The sequence below is a fragment of the Calliphora vicina genome, unplaced genomic scaffold (genome assembly GCF_958450345.1).
Source record: "Calliphora vicina unplaced genomic scaffold, idCalVici1.1 scaffold_33, whole genome shotgun sequence".
Taxonomy (NCBI): domain Eukaryota; kingdom Metazoa; phylum Arthropoda; class Insecta; order Diptera; family Calliphoridae; genus Calliphora; species Calliphora vicina.
The window spans coordinates 355,105-367,437 of NW_027052565.1; the positions used below are offsets into that span (position 1 = coordinate 355,105).

The 12,333-nt window shown below is 26.3% G+C and overlaps 2 protein-coding genes across 2 annotated transcripts; one reads left to right on the top strand and one right to left on the bottom strand.

The window, feature by feature from the left end:
• The first annotated feature begins 2,346 nt into the window (after positions 1 to 2,346).
• On the top strand, positions 2,347 to 6,035 carry LOC135963015 (uncharacterized). Its single transcript, XM_065514798.1, has 3 exons — positions 2,347 to 3,479; positions 3,551 to 5,192; positions 6,030 to 6,035. The coding sequence occupies exons 1-3, from the start codon at positions 2,347 to 2,349 to the stop codon at positions 6,033 to 6,035; spliced, it is 2,781 nt and encodes a 926-aa protein (XP_065370870.1).
• Positions 6,036 to 6,125: 90 nt separating this feature from the next.
• On the bottom strand, positions 6,126 to 12,048 carry LOC135963016 (uncharacterized). Its single transcript, XM_065514799.1, has 3 exons — positions 10,916 to 12,048; positions 9,203 to 10,844; positions 6,126 to 6,140 (listed from the first exon to the last, which is right to left on the bottom strand). The coding sequence occupies exons 1-3, from the start codon at positions 12,046 to 12,048 to the stop codon at positions 6,126 to 6,128; spliced, it is 2,790 nt and encodes a 929-aa protein (XP_065370871.1).
• Positions 12,049 to 12,333: the final 285 nt, after the last annotated feature.

The following is a 12,333-nucleotide window of genomic DNA, read 5'->3' on the forward strand; positions in this document are numbered from 1 at the left end:
TTTTGACTAATCAGGAGTGAGCGAGAGAGAATGATAATGAGAGAGATATAGAATGAGGGAGAAAGAGAGAGAATGATATTAAGAGATATATAGAATGAGAGAGAAAGAGAGAATGATAATGAGAGAGAGAGTGATAGAAATGTTCCACCCACAGATAATCTGTCAAGTCTGCTCAGTGGGCGTGTCATATTTGTTCCGGTGTGATGTTTGTGTTGATAAGTCAGGAGCGAGCGAGAAGGAAAGATAAAGAATAAGAGAGTGGATGGGAGAGGAAGAGAAAGAGAGAGATGCTCTCCCATCTTTTTAGCTACGTATAATCAGTATGTTCAGGTGGGTAATGCAGTTCGTGGATACCTCTATGGAAGCGAATGTATGTATGCATATAGTGATGGTTTTCACAGTTGCATTTTTCTTTATGTAAACAAATTGTGGGTTAGTTTTATACCAAGCCTGACTCTAATAATGTATTAGTGATCATAGTATACATATTATATTTTCTTTTTACGTTTACATACATTCATAGGAATTCATTAAAAATGTTTCAATGTATTTGATTTGAATAATGCTTTCGAATAAAATATTTTAAGGGTTAATGCACTCACAAAATTTATGTTTTTTTATTGATTCTTGGCACGATTTTATTTTTATATGACACCTGATTTTTTATATCTTAGATTTTACTTCTTCACTTTGAATATTTTTGAATACTTTCCTTTCTTTTCATAAAGCATTTCATAACGTTGTGAAATTATTATATACATATATATTATTATATTTTTTCTATACACATTGTAAGTTCATTATAATTAAATATGATATTAATTTATAAATTAGAATTTTAAGTTAGAATATTTTTCAATTGGTTAACATATGAATATTTTATATTTAATTTGAATTTTGATTAAAAGTATATTTATTTTAATTATTTTTTTTTAATTTAATCCTTGTTTTCACTCTATGTTCTATAATTGCATTAAATAAAGTCTTACTTTGAGTAAATTATACGGCTACATTCCGTGAAAGATCGGCATAACTATAATATTATATTAATGCATTACCGTAATACAACTGTAGAATACAAATAGAGAATAAGAGTGAAAGAGAGAGATATAAAAATGCTACACCCATGTTTTAGCTATAGATTATCTGAATGTAATAATCTGTAAAGTCGGCTCAGTGGGCGTACAGTTTTGATCAATCAGGAGCAAGGAAGATGAAAATATTATGTTAGAGATATAGAATAAGAGAGAGAGATAGAAATATAGAGAGGAAGAAAAGGAGAGAGAAATGCTCTCCCAACTTTTTAGCTACGTATAAACTGTACGTTTTTTTTAGGTAGTTTTGAATCAACTAAACCTCGCTAAGAATGTGATAATGTTCAAATCATATATTTTATTACTTTTACATGCATATTAATGAATTCGAACAATACTTTCTAGAAGTCTTTATCTTTGATATGTATAGATTAAACATTTTAAGAATTAAACTCATAATATTAATGCTTTTAATGATTCTTGGCACGATCCTTTTTTGTATGAAACCTATATTATGTTTTGTTTAGATTTTACTTTATTAAATGTTGTTGGATACTTGCTTTTCTATATTACATGTTGCATCACATTGTGAAATTAATATACATATATTATTAATTTTTTTTTGTGGATGTTGCAAAGTTCATTATAATTTAATATGAATAAAATTTTGTTAGGATTCTAATTTTTAGTTAGAATATTTTTCCATTGGTTAATATGTTAATATTGTGAAATTTTTTATAGATAATTTAATACCCATTATATAAGTTTTTAATTTTTAATAATTTTTTTGGTTTTATTTTATTATCATTTTTGCGATTCATGTTTGTTCAATAATTACACTAAAAAAATCTCCTACTTTGAGTAAATGATACGGTTACATTAGATCAACGATCGGTGTAACTATAACAATTAATAATACTATTGAATATATACAAGTACAGTCATTTGTTTTCTGATAGGAAATTCTTATTAACTCTCTCACGCTCTCGCTCTCACTCTCTCACTCTCTCTCTCACTCTCTCTTGATGACTAATTTCCAAAATGTATCAGCCAAAAAGGAAAAATGTTTTGAATGTGAATATATTGGTTTTATAATTTAAATATGAATATATTAATGTATTTGTTTTCACTAAAGCGATACTGGTCTATGGTACTAACTGAATTCTTTATTAAGGGGTTTGTTGACGTTCGTGTAAAAAGCCTGGTCTGTAATTTTGGTATAAATAGCTTAATTATTTTGAATATATCTCATTCTTGTGTACAACATCAAAGGTATCTTATTCAATTTCATTATATAATAAAATCTAAAAATATGGCAAATTTTACTTGTGATTTTTGCGGTAAAATATACAATATTAATTCATCCTTAAAACGACATGTAAGAATACATCATCAGAATTCTTCTTCAATGAAGTGTTCAATATGTGATTTAAAATTCTCAACCCGTAAAGATTTTCTAAAACATATACATTTAATAGAACATAATGAAAATGTGAAAGAAAGTAGTGTCAATTGCAACGATTGTAAAATAACAATACTGAAAAAGTATTGGCCTCATCATTTACGTACAAACGCACATAAAGACAATTGCGTTAAACAATTTAATAAAGATGTAAAGTGTATTAATTCCATTTTCAAAAATCGTATCGCAACATATTTGTTTGAAAATGAAAATAGAAATAATTTAATTCCTGAAAATTTTCTAAGATCAATTAAGGATAAAATCATTGAAATGTTAAAAGATATGCTGCAGAAACACACCAATATTAAATTTAATATTGAACTATTTTGCAAGTACATGTTAGTAAAAGTAGAAGATGAAACATGTACCATTGACATTAAATCACATCAAACTAAAATGAGTATCATCAATTCTACTGCTACAACAGACGATCTCTCACAACTATATTCATATCATTCTGATATTATAATACAAAAAATGAGCGAATTTCAAGAATGTGATAGTGGGTGGACATTAACCGAAATCTCTCATATGGAATTAAATATTAATGAATATAAATGTATAAAAGGATCTCATTTCATATCTTTACCACCAACAATATCGAAGAGAAAAGCATGTATTAACGTACAAAATCAGGATGAATTTTGTTTTAAATGGGCAATTATATCAGCATTAAACCCAGTACCTGAAAATGCAAACAGATGTTCGTCATATAAAATCGGAGATATTAAAGCCGATATTATTGTGTTGGAAAATAATTTTCTTTTAAATTTTAAAAATCTAAACTTTCCGTTATGCGTAAATAAAATAAAAGAATTCGAATTAAACAATTCGTCTATAAGTATAAATGTTTTTGGTTTGGAGGATAATAATATTGCGGGTCCATACTATTTTACTCAACAAGAAAAAGATAATCACATCAATTTACTATTATTAGAGGAAGGTGAAATATTTCATTATGTTTTAATCAAAAAAATATCAAGGTCAGTCATAGTATACAATATATACTAATTGAAGAAAATCTTAATATATTTTTTATTTCATTTATTTGCAGATTAATAAAAACTCAATTAACAAAACATCGAAGAAAGGTACATGTATGCAATACATGTTTAATTCATTTCCACAACGAGTCAGCCTTAATGAAACATAAAGAGGAATGTAATAAAATTGTTACTAAGATGCCTAACTTAGATAATAACATACTTAGTTTTAAGAATTTTAAAAAGCAAATGGATATGCCTTTTGTGGTTTACGCAGATTTTGAATGTATTCTAGAATCAATGAATGTCCAAAATTCAAACAGTGTTAAGTCGGTACAAAAACATATTCCATTTGCTTATAGTTATTATATTAAGTGTACATATGATTCAGGTTTAGATATATTTAGAATATATAGTGGTGAAGAATCGGCAAAGCATTTTATTCAACAATTAGTTAATGATACGTTAGATATTTACAATAATCATTTAAGTAAAGTTAAACCAATGAATCCCTTGACACCACTTCAACGGAAAAAGCAAAATGAAGACAAAATTTGTCACATTTGCAGTAAATTTTTGTCTATTAAAGATAGAGTGGCTGATCATTGTCACTTAACGGGTGAATATAGAGGTCCCGCACATAATAAATGTAATTTGGAGTATCAAATTGCACATTTCATTCCTATATTTTTCCATAATCTTTCGGCATATGATTGTCATTTGTTTGTAAGAGAACTTTCATCTGTTAAGGGTGATATAAATATAATTCCATTAAATAAGGAATTATATGTATCCATATCTAAGAAAATTTCAGTAAATGAGAAAGATACTTTTGAACTTCGTTTTTTAGATTCACTTAGATTTATGCCATCGAGTTTAGAAAAGCTAGCTAACTACTTGTCCGATTGTGATTTAATAACTATAAAATCAATTTATCAAAATGATAATGAATTCAATTTAATGAAGCGTAAAGGTGTCTTTCCTTATGATTATCTAGATTCAGTGAATCGTCTGAAAGAGACACAATTACCATCTCAATCTTTCTTCTTCAACAAACTTACTAATGAGTCGTGTAGTGTAGATGATTATAAACATGCTGAAAATGTATGGTATACATTCAATTGTAATACTATACTGGACTACTTACTTTTATATTTGAAAGCTGATGTTCTTTTACTATGCGACATTTTTGAAAGCTTCCGAAAAGTTTGTAAAAACATTTACAATTTGGATCCATGTCAATACTATACTACACCCGGTCTATCTTGGGATGCAATGTTGAAAACAACAGAAATAGATTTAGAATTGTTAACCGACATCAATATGTATAATTTTATTGTACGCGGTATAAGGGGAGGTATTGTTCAATGTTCTAAACGACATTCAGAAGCCAATAATAAATATGTAAGCGATTATGATTCTACTAAAGAATCGAATTATCTAATTTATTTAGACGTCAACAATTTATATGGTTATGCCATGTCTCAATACCTTCCCTATAAAAACTTTGAATGGGTTGAAAACTTTGAAAATTTCAATTTAAATGATGTAAAATATAATTCTCCAATTGGATATATATTGGAAGTAGACTTAGAGTATCCATCCACATTACACGACAATCACAACGACTTACCATTTTGCGCTGAAAATAAAAAAAATGAGAACATGAAACAAACTAAACTAATTACAGATTTGAATGATAAAACCAAATATGTAATACACTACAGAAATTTACAACAATGTATTCAACATGGGATGATCTTAAAGAAAATACATAGAATTCTTAAATTCCATCAATCGAATTGGTTAAAAAAGTATATCGATTTAAATAATTATCATAGAACATTGGCTAAAAATTTCATTTGAACAAAATTTTTTCAAATTATTAAATAATGCTGTCTATGGTAAAACTATGGAAAATGTAGATAAGAGGAAAGACATTAAAATAGTATGCGAATGGGAGAACAGAAAGAAGAGGTTGGGTGCTAGAGCTCTTATAGCTAAACCTAATTTTCATAGTTCGTTGAAAATTAATGATGAAATGGTTGCCATTGAAATGAGTAGAATACGAACTGAATATAATAAACCAATTTATATTGGGTTTTCCGTTTTAGAATTATCAAAATGGAAAATGTATAATTTCCATTATGATTATATGAAACCTAAATATCAAGAAAATCTTAATCTAAACTATATGGATACAGATTCATTTATTTATGATATAAGAACAAATGATTTATATGATGATATTCGAGATGATATCAATTCACATTTTGATACATCTGCATATCCTATACAAAATGTTTTTAATTTTCCTTTGCTGAATAAAAAAGTCTTAGGAATGATGAAAGACGAATGTAATGGAAAAATAATGAAGGAATTCATTGGTTTACGTGCAAAAATGTATTCTGTTAAAATAGATAGTGTTGAAACAGAAATAAAAAAAATTAAAGGTGTGAAACAATATGTTACCGCAAAACTAACTGTTAATGACTTTAGAAAATGCTTATTAGAAAAACAATTATTTTATGATTCAATGTATATATTTAGATCTAAGGTTCATCAAATTTATACACAATATATAAGTAAGTTAACATTAAGTTATTTAGATGATAAGAGATTTATAACTGAAAATGGTGTAAATACCTATGCATGGGGACACTATAAAATAAAAAAATAATGTAAACAAAAACAAAAAAAAAAAATCACTTGTTTTATTTCAATTTACATATACTAAATTTACAGTTTCAATTCGTAGTAAGTATAACATAATCCATTCAATTTATGAATTTTTTTTCATAATTCATACTCAAAACAAAGTTTTTAGATTAAACTATCATGTTTAATTTATACCATATACTCGTATATATACATAAACATTATTTCTCTATAGAGAAATTTTAAACATGAACTTCGATACTTTTTAATAAATATTAACATATTCATTCTATTGTATAATAGATACAGAATTTATTATTTGTTTCACTAATTCCTCTATAACGACTACTCTTTTACAATTAATATTTTTATTATATTGTAAAAACATCTTATTTTATTCTATTCAAAATTAAACTCTTTATATTATTGCAATCATATACACACAGCCTCAAAAGTGATTAAACACCAGCTATTTTTTTTTATTTTTTTAAGATCATGAAAATCATTATAGTCCTACTATAGTCTCTATTATTCAATTCAATCTCCCACAAACCGAAACTTTAAAATTTTAATCGATGGATAAATTTTAGGATTTTCATTATCTTAAAAAAATCAAATAATTTTTGGTGTATACTCACTTTTGAGGCTCACTATATATAAATGTATGTTTAGTTAAACGACATAAAAATATTTCAACTCACAATATCATTTCTTTAGTGAGAAGCAATTCAAAAATAAGACAAGGTAATTTATTAACCAATTTTATTCGAGTGCTCTTAGTCACTCCTTTAAATTATATAAATACTAATGTTATGATTGGACAATTATAAAATTCTAACGGAAGTATGTTTGAAAACATCTACTTGTACCCATATTCACTATATTAACCAAAATATGATAATTTGAGAAGATTAAGATTATCAATTAAAGGAATTATTAAAACCACGGTTTTAATATACAACCCTGGTTTTAATATAAAACCCTAGTTTTTAATATACAACCCTGGTTTTAATATACAACCGTGGTTATTAAAACCATGGTTGTATATTAAAAACCAGGGTTGTATATTAAAAACCAGGGTTTTATATTAAAAGCAGGGTTGTATATTAAAACCAGGGTTGTATATTAAAAACCAGGGTTTTATATTAAAAACCAGGGTTTTATATTAAAAACCGTGGTTTTAATAATTCCTTTAATTGATAATCTTAATCTTCTCAAATTATCATATTTTGGTTAATATAGTGAATATGGGTACAAGTAGATGTTTTCAAACATACTTCCGTTAGAATTTTATAATTGTCCAATCATAACATTAGTATTTATATAATTTAAAGGAGTGACTAAGAGCACTCGAATAAAATTGGTTAATAAATTACCTTGTCTTATTTTTGAATTGCTTCTCACTAAAGAAATGATATTGTGAGTTGAAATATTTTTATGTCGTTTAACTAAACATACATTTATATATAGTGAGCCTCAAAAGTGAGTATACACCAAAAATTATTTGATTTTTTTAAGATAATGAAAATCCTAAAATTTATCCATCGATTAAAATTTTAAAGTTTCGGTTTGTGGGAGATTGAATTGAATAATAGAGACTATAGTAGGACTATAATGATTTTCATGATCTTAAAAAAATAAAAAAAAATAGCTGGTGTTTAATCACTTTTGAGGCTGTGTGTATATGATTGCAATAATATAAAGAGTTTAATTTTGAATAGAATAAAATAAGATGTTTTTACAATATAATAAAAATATTAATTGTAAAAGAGTAGTCGTTATAGAGGAATTAGTGAAACAAATAATAAATTCTGTATCTATTATACAATAGAATGAATATGTTAATATTTATTAAAAAGTATCGAAGTTCATGTTTAAAATTTCTCTATAGAGAAATAATGTTTATGTATATATACGAGTATATGGTATAAATTAAACATGATAGTTTAATCTAAAAACTTTGTTTTGAGTATGAATTATGAAAAAAAATTCATAAATTGAATGGATTATGTTATACTTACTACGAATTGAAACTGTAAATTTAGTATATGTAAATTGAAATAAAACAAGTGATTTTTTTTTTTTGTTTTTGTTTACATTATTTTTTTATTTTATAGTGTCCCCATGCATAGGTATTTACACCATTTTCAGTTATAAATCTCTTATCATCTAAATAACTTAATGTTAACTTACTTATATATTGTGTATAAATTTGATGAACCTTAGATCTAAATATATACATTGAATCATAAAATAATTGTTTTTCTAATAAGCATTTTCTAAAGTCATTAACAGTTAGTTTTGCGGTAACATATTGTTTCACACCTTTAATTTTTTTTATTTCTGTTTCAACACTATCTATTTTAACAGAATACATTTTTGCACGTAAACCAATGAATTCCTTCATTATTTTTCCATTACATTCGTCTTTCATCATTCCTAAGACTTTTTTATTCAGCAAAGGAAAATTAAAAACATTTTGTATAGGATATGCAGATGTATCAAAATGTGAATTGATATCATCTCGAATATCATCATATAAATCATTTGTTCTTATATCATAAATAAATGAATCTGTATCCATATAGTTTAGATTAAGATTTTCTTGATATTTAGGTTTCATATAATCATAATGGAAATTATACATTTTCCATTTTGATAATTCTAAAACGGAAAACCCAATATAAATTGGTTTATTATATTCAGTTCGTATTCTACTCATTTCAATGGCAACCATTTCATCATTAATTTTCAACGAACTATGAAAATTAGGTTTAGCTATAAGAGCTCTAGCACCCAACCTCTTCTTTCTGTTCTCCCATTCGCATACTATTTTAATGTCTTTCCTCTTATCTACATTTTCCATAGTTTTACCATAGACAGCATTATTTAATAATTTGAAAAAATTTTGTTCAAATGAAATTTTTAGCCAATGTTCTATGATAATTATTTAAATCGATATACTTTTTTAACCAATTCGATTGATGGAATTTAAGAATTCTATGTATTTTCTTTAAGATCATCCCATGTTGAATACATTGTTGTAAATTTCTGTAGTGTATTACATATTTGGTTTTATCATTCAAATCTGTAATTAGTTTAGTTTGTTTCATGTTCTCATTTTTTTTATTTTCAGCGCAAAATGGTAAGTCGTTGTGATTGTCGTGTAATGTGGATGGATACTCTAAGTCTACTTCCAATATATATCCAATTGGAGAATTATATTTTACATCATTTAAATTGAAATTTTCAAAGTTTTCAACCCATTCAAAGTTTTTATAGGGAAGGTATTGAGACATGGCATAACCATATAAATTGTTGACGTCTAAATAAATTAGATAATTCGATTCTTTAGTAGAATCATAATCGCTTACATATTTATTATTGGCTTCTGAATGTCGTTTAGAACATTGAACAATACCTCCCCTTATACCGCGTACAATAAAATTATACATATTGATGTCGGTTAACAATTCTAAATCTATTTCTGTTGTTTTCAACATTGCATCCCAAGATAGACCGGGTGTAGTATAGTATTGACATGGATCCAAATTGTAAATGTTTTTACAAACTTTTCGGAAGCTTTCAAAAATGTCGCATAGTAAAAGAACATCAGCTTTCAAATATAAAAGTAAGTAGTCCAGTATAGTATTACAATTGAATGTATACCATACATTTTCAGCATGTTTATAATCATCTACACTACACGACTCATTAGTAAGTTTGTTGAAGAAGAAAGATTGAGATGGTAATTGTGTCTCTTTCAGACGATTCACTGAATCTAGATAATCATAAGGAAAGACACCTTTACGCTTCATTAAATTGAATTCATTATCATTTTGATAAATTGATTTTATAGTTATTAAATCACAATCGGACAAGTAGTTAGCTAGCTTTTCTAAACTCGATGGCATAAATCTAAGTGAATCTAAAAAACGAAGTTCAAAAGTATCTTTCTCATTTACTGAAATTTTCTTAGATATGGATACATATAATTCCTTATTTAATGGAATTATATTTATATCACCCTTAACAGATGAAAGTTCTCTTACAAACAAATGACAATCATATGCCGAAAGATTATGGAAAAATATAGGAATGAAATGTGCAATTTGATACTCCAAATTACATTTATTATGTGCGGGACCTCTATATTCACCCGTTAAGTGACAATGATCAGCCACTCTATCTTTAATAGACAAAAATTTACTGCAAATGTGACAAATTTTGTCTTCATTTTGCTTTTTCCGTTGAAGTGGTGTCAAGGGATTCATTGGTTTAACTTTACTTAAATGATTATTGTAAATATCTAACGTATCATTAACTAATTGTTGAATAAAATGCTTTGCCGATTCTTCACCACTATATATTCTAAATATATCTAAACCTGAATCATATGTACACTTAATATAATAACTATAAGCAAATGGAATATGTTTTTGTACCGACTTAACACTGTTTGAATTTTGGACATTCATTGATTCTAGAATACATTCAAAATCTGCGTAAACCACAAAAGGCATATCCATTTGCTTTTTAAAATTCTTAAAACTAAGTATGTTATTATCTAAGTTAGGCATCTTAGTAACAATTTTATTACATTCCTCTTTATGTTTCATTAAGGCTGACTCGTTGTGGAAATGAATTAAACATGTATTGCATACATGTACCTTTCTTCGATGTTTTGTTAATTGAGTTTTTATTAATCTGCAAATAAATGAAATAAAAAATATATTAAGATTTTCTTCAATTAGTATATATTGTATACTATGACTGACCTTGATATTTTTTTGATTAAAACATAATGAAATATTTCACCTTCCTCTAATAATAGTAAATTGATGTGATTATCTTTTTCTTGTTGAGTAAAATAGTATGGACCCGCAATATTATTATCCTCCAAACCAAAAACATTTATACTTATAGACGAATTGTTTAATTCGAATTCTTTTATTTTATTTACGCATAACGGAAAGTTTAGATTTTTAAAATTTAAAAGAAAATTATTTTCCAACACAATAATATCGGCTTTAATATCTCCGATTTTATATGACGAACATCTGTTTGCATTTTCAGGTACTGGGTTTAATGCTGATATAATTGCCCATTTAAAACAAAATTCATCCTGATTTTGTACGTTAATACATGCTTTTCTCTTCGATATTGTTGGTGGTAAAGATATGAAATGAGATCCTTTTATACATTTATATTCATTAATATTTAATTCCATATGAGAGATTTCGGTTAATGTCCACCCACTATCACATTCTTGAAATTCGCTCATTTTTTGTATTATAATATCAGAATGATATGAATATAGTTGTGAGAGATCGTCTGTTGTAGCAGTAGAATTGATGATACTCATTTTAGTTTGATGTGATTTAATGTCAATGGTACATGTTTCATCTTCTACTTTTACTAACATGTACTTGCAAAATAGTTCAATATTAAATTTAATATTGGTGTGTTTCTGCAGCATATCTTTTAACATTTCAATGATTTTATCCTTAATTGATCTTAGAAAATTTTCAGGAATTAAATTATTTCTATTTTCATTTTCAAACAAATATGTTGCGATACGATTTTTGAAAATGGAATTAATACACTTTACATCTTTATTAAATTGTTTAACGCAATTGTCTTTATGTGCGTTTGTACGTAAATGATGAGGCCAATACTTTTTCAGTATTGTTATTTTACAATCGTTGCAATTGACACTACTTTCTTTCACATTTTCATTATGTTCTATTAAATGTATATGTTTTAGAAAATCTTTACGGGTTGAGAATTTTAAATCACATATTGAACACTTCATTGAAGAAGAATTCTGATGATGTATTCTTACATGTCGTTTTAAGGATGAATTAATATTGTATATTTTACCGCAAAAATCACAAGTAAAATTTGCCATATTTTTAGATTTTATTATATAATGAAATTGAATAAGATACCTTTGATGTTGTACACAAGAATGAGATATATTCAAAATAATTAAGCTATTTATACCAAAATTACAGACCAGGCTTTTTACACGAACGTCAACAAACCCCTTAATAAAGAATTCAGTTAGTACCATAGACCAGTATCGCTTTAGTGAAAACAAATACATTAATATATTCATATTTAAATTATAAAACCAATATATTCACATTCAAAACATTTTTCCTTTTTGGCTGATACATTTTGGAAATTAGTC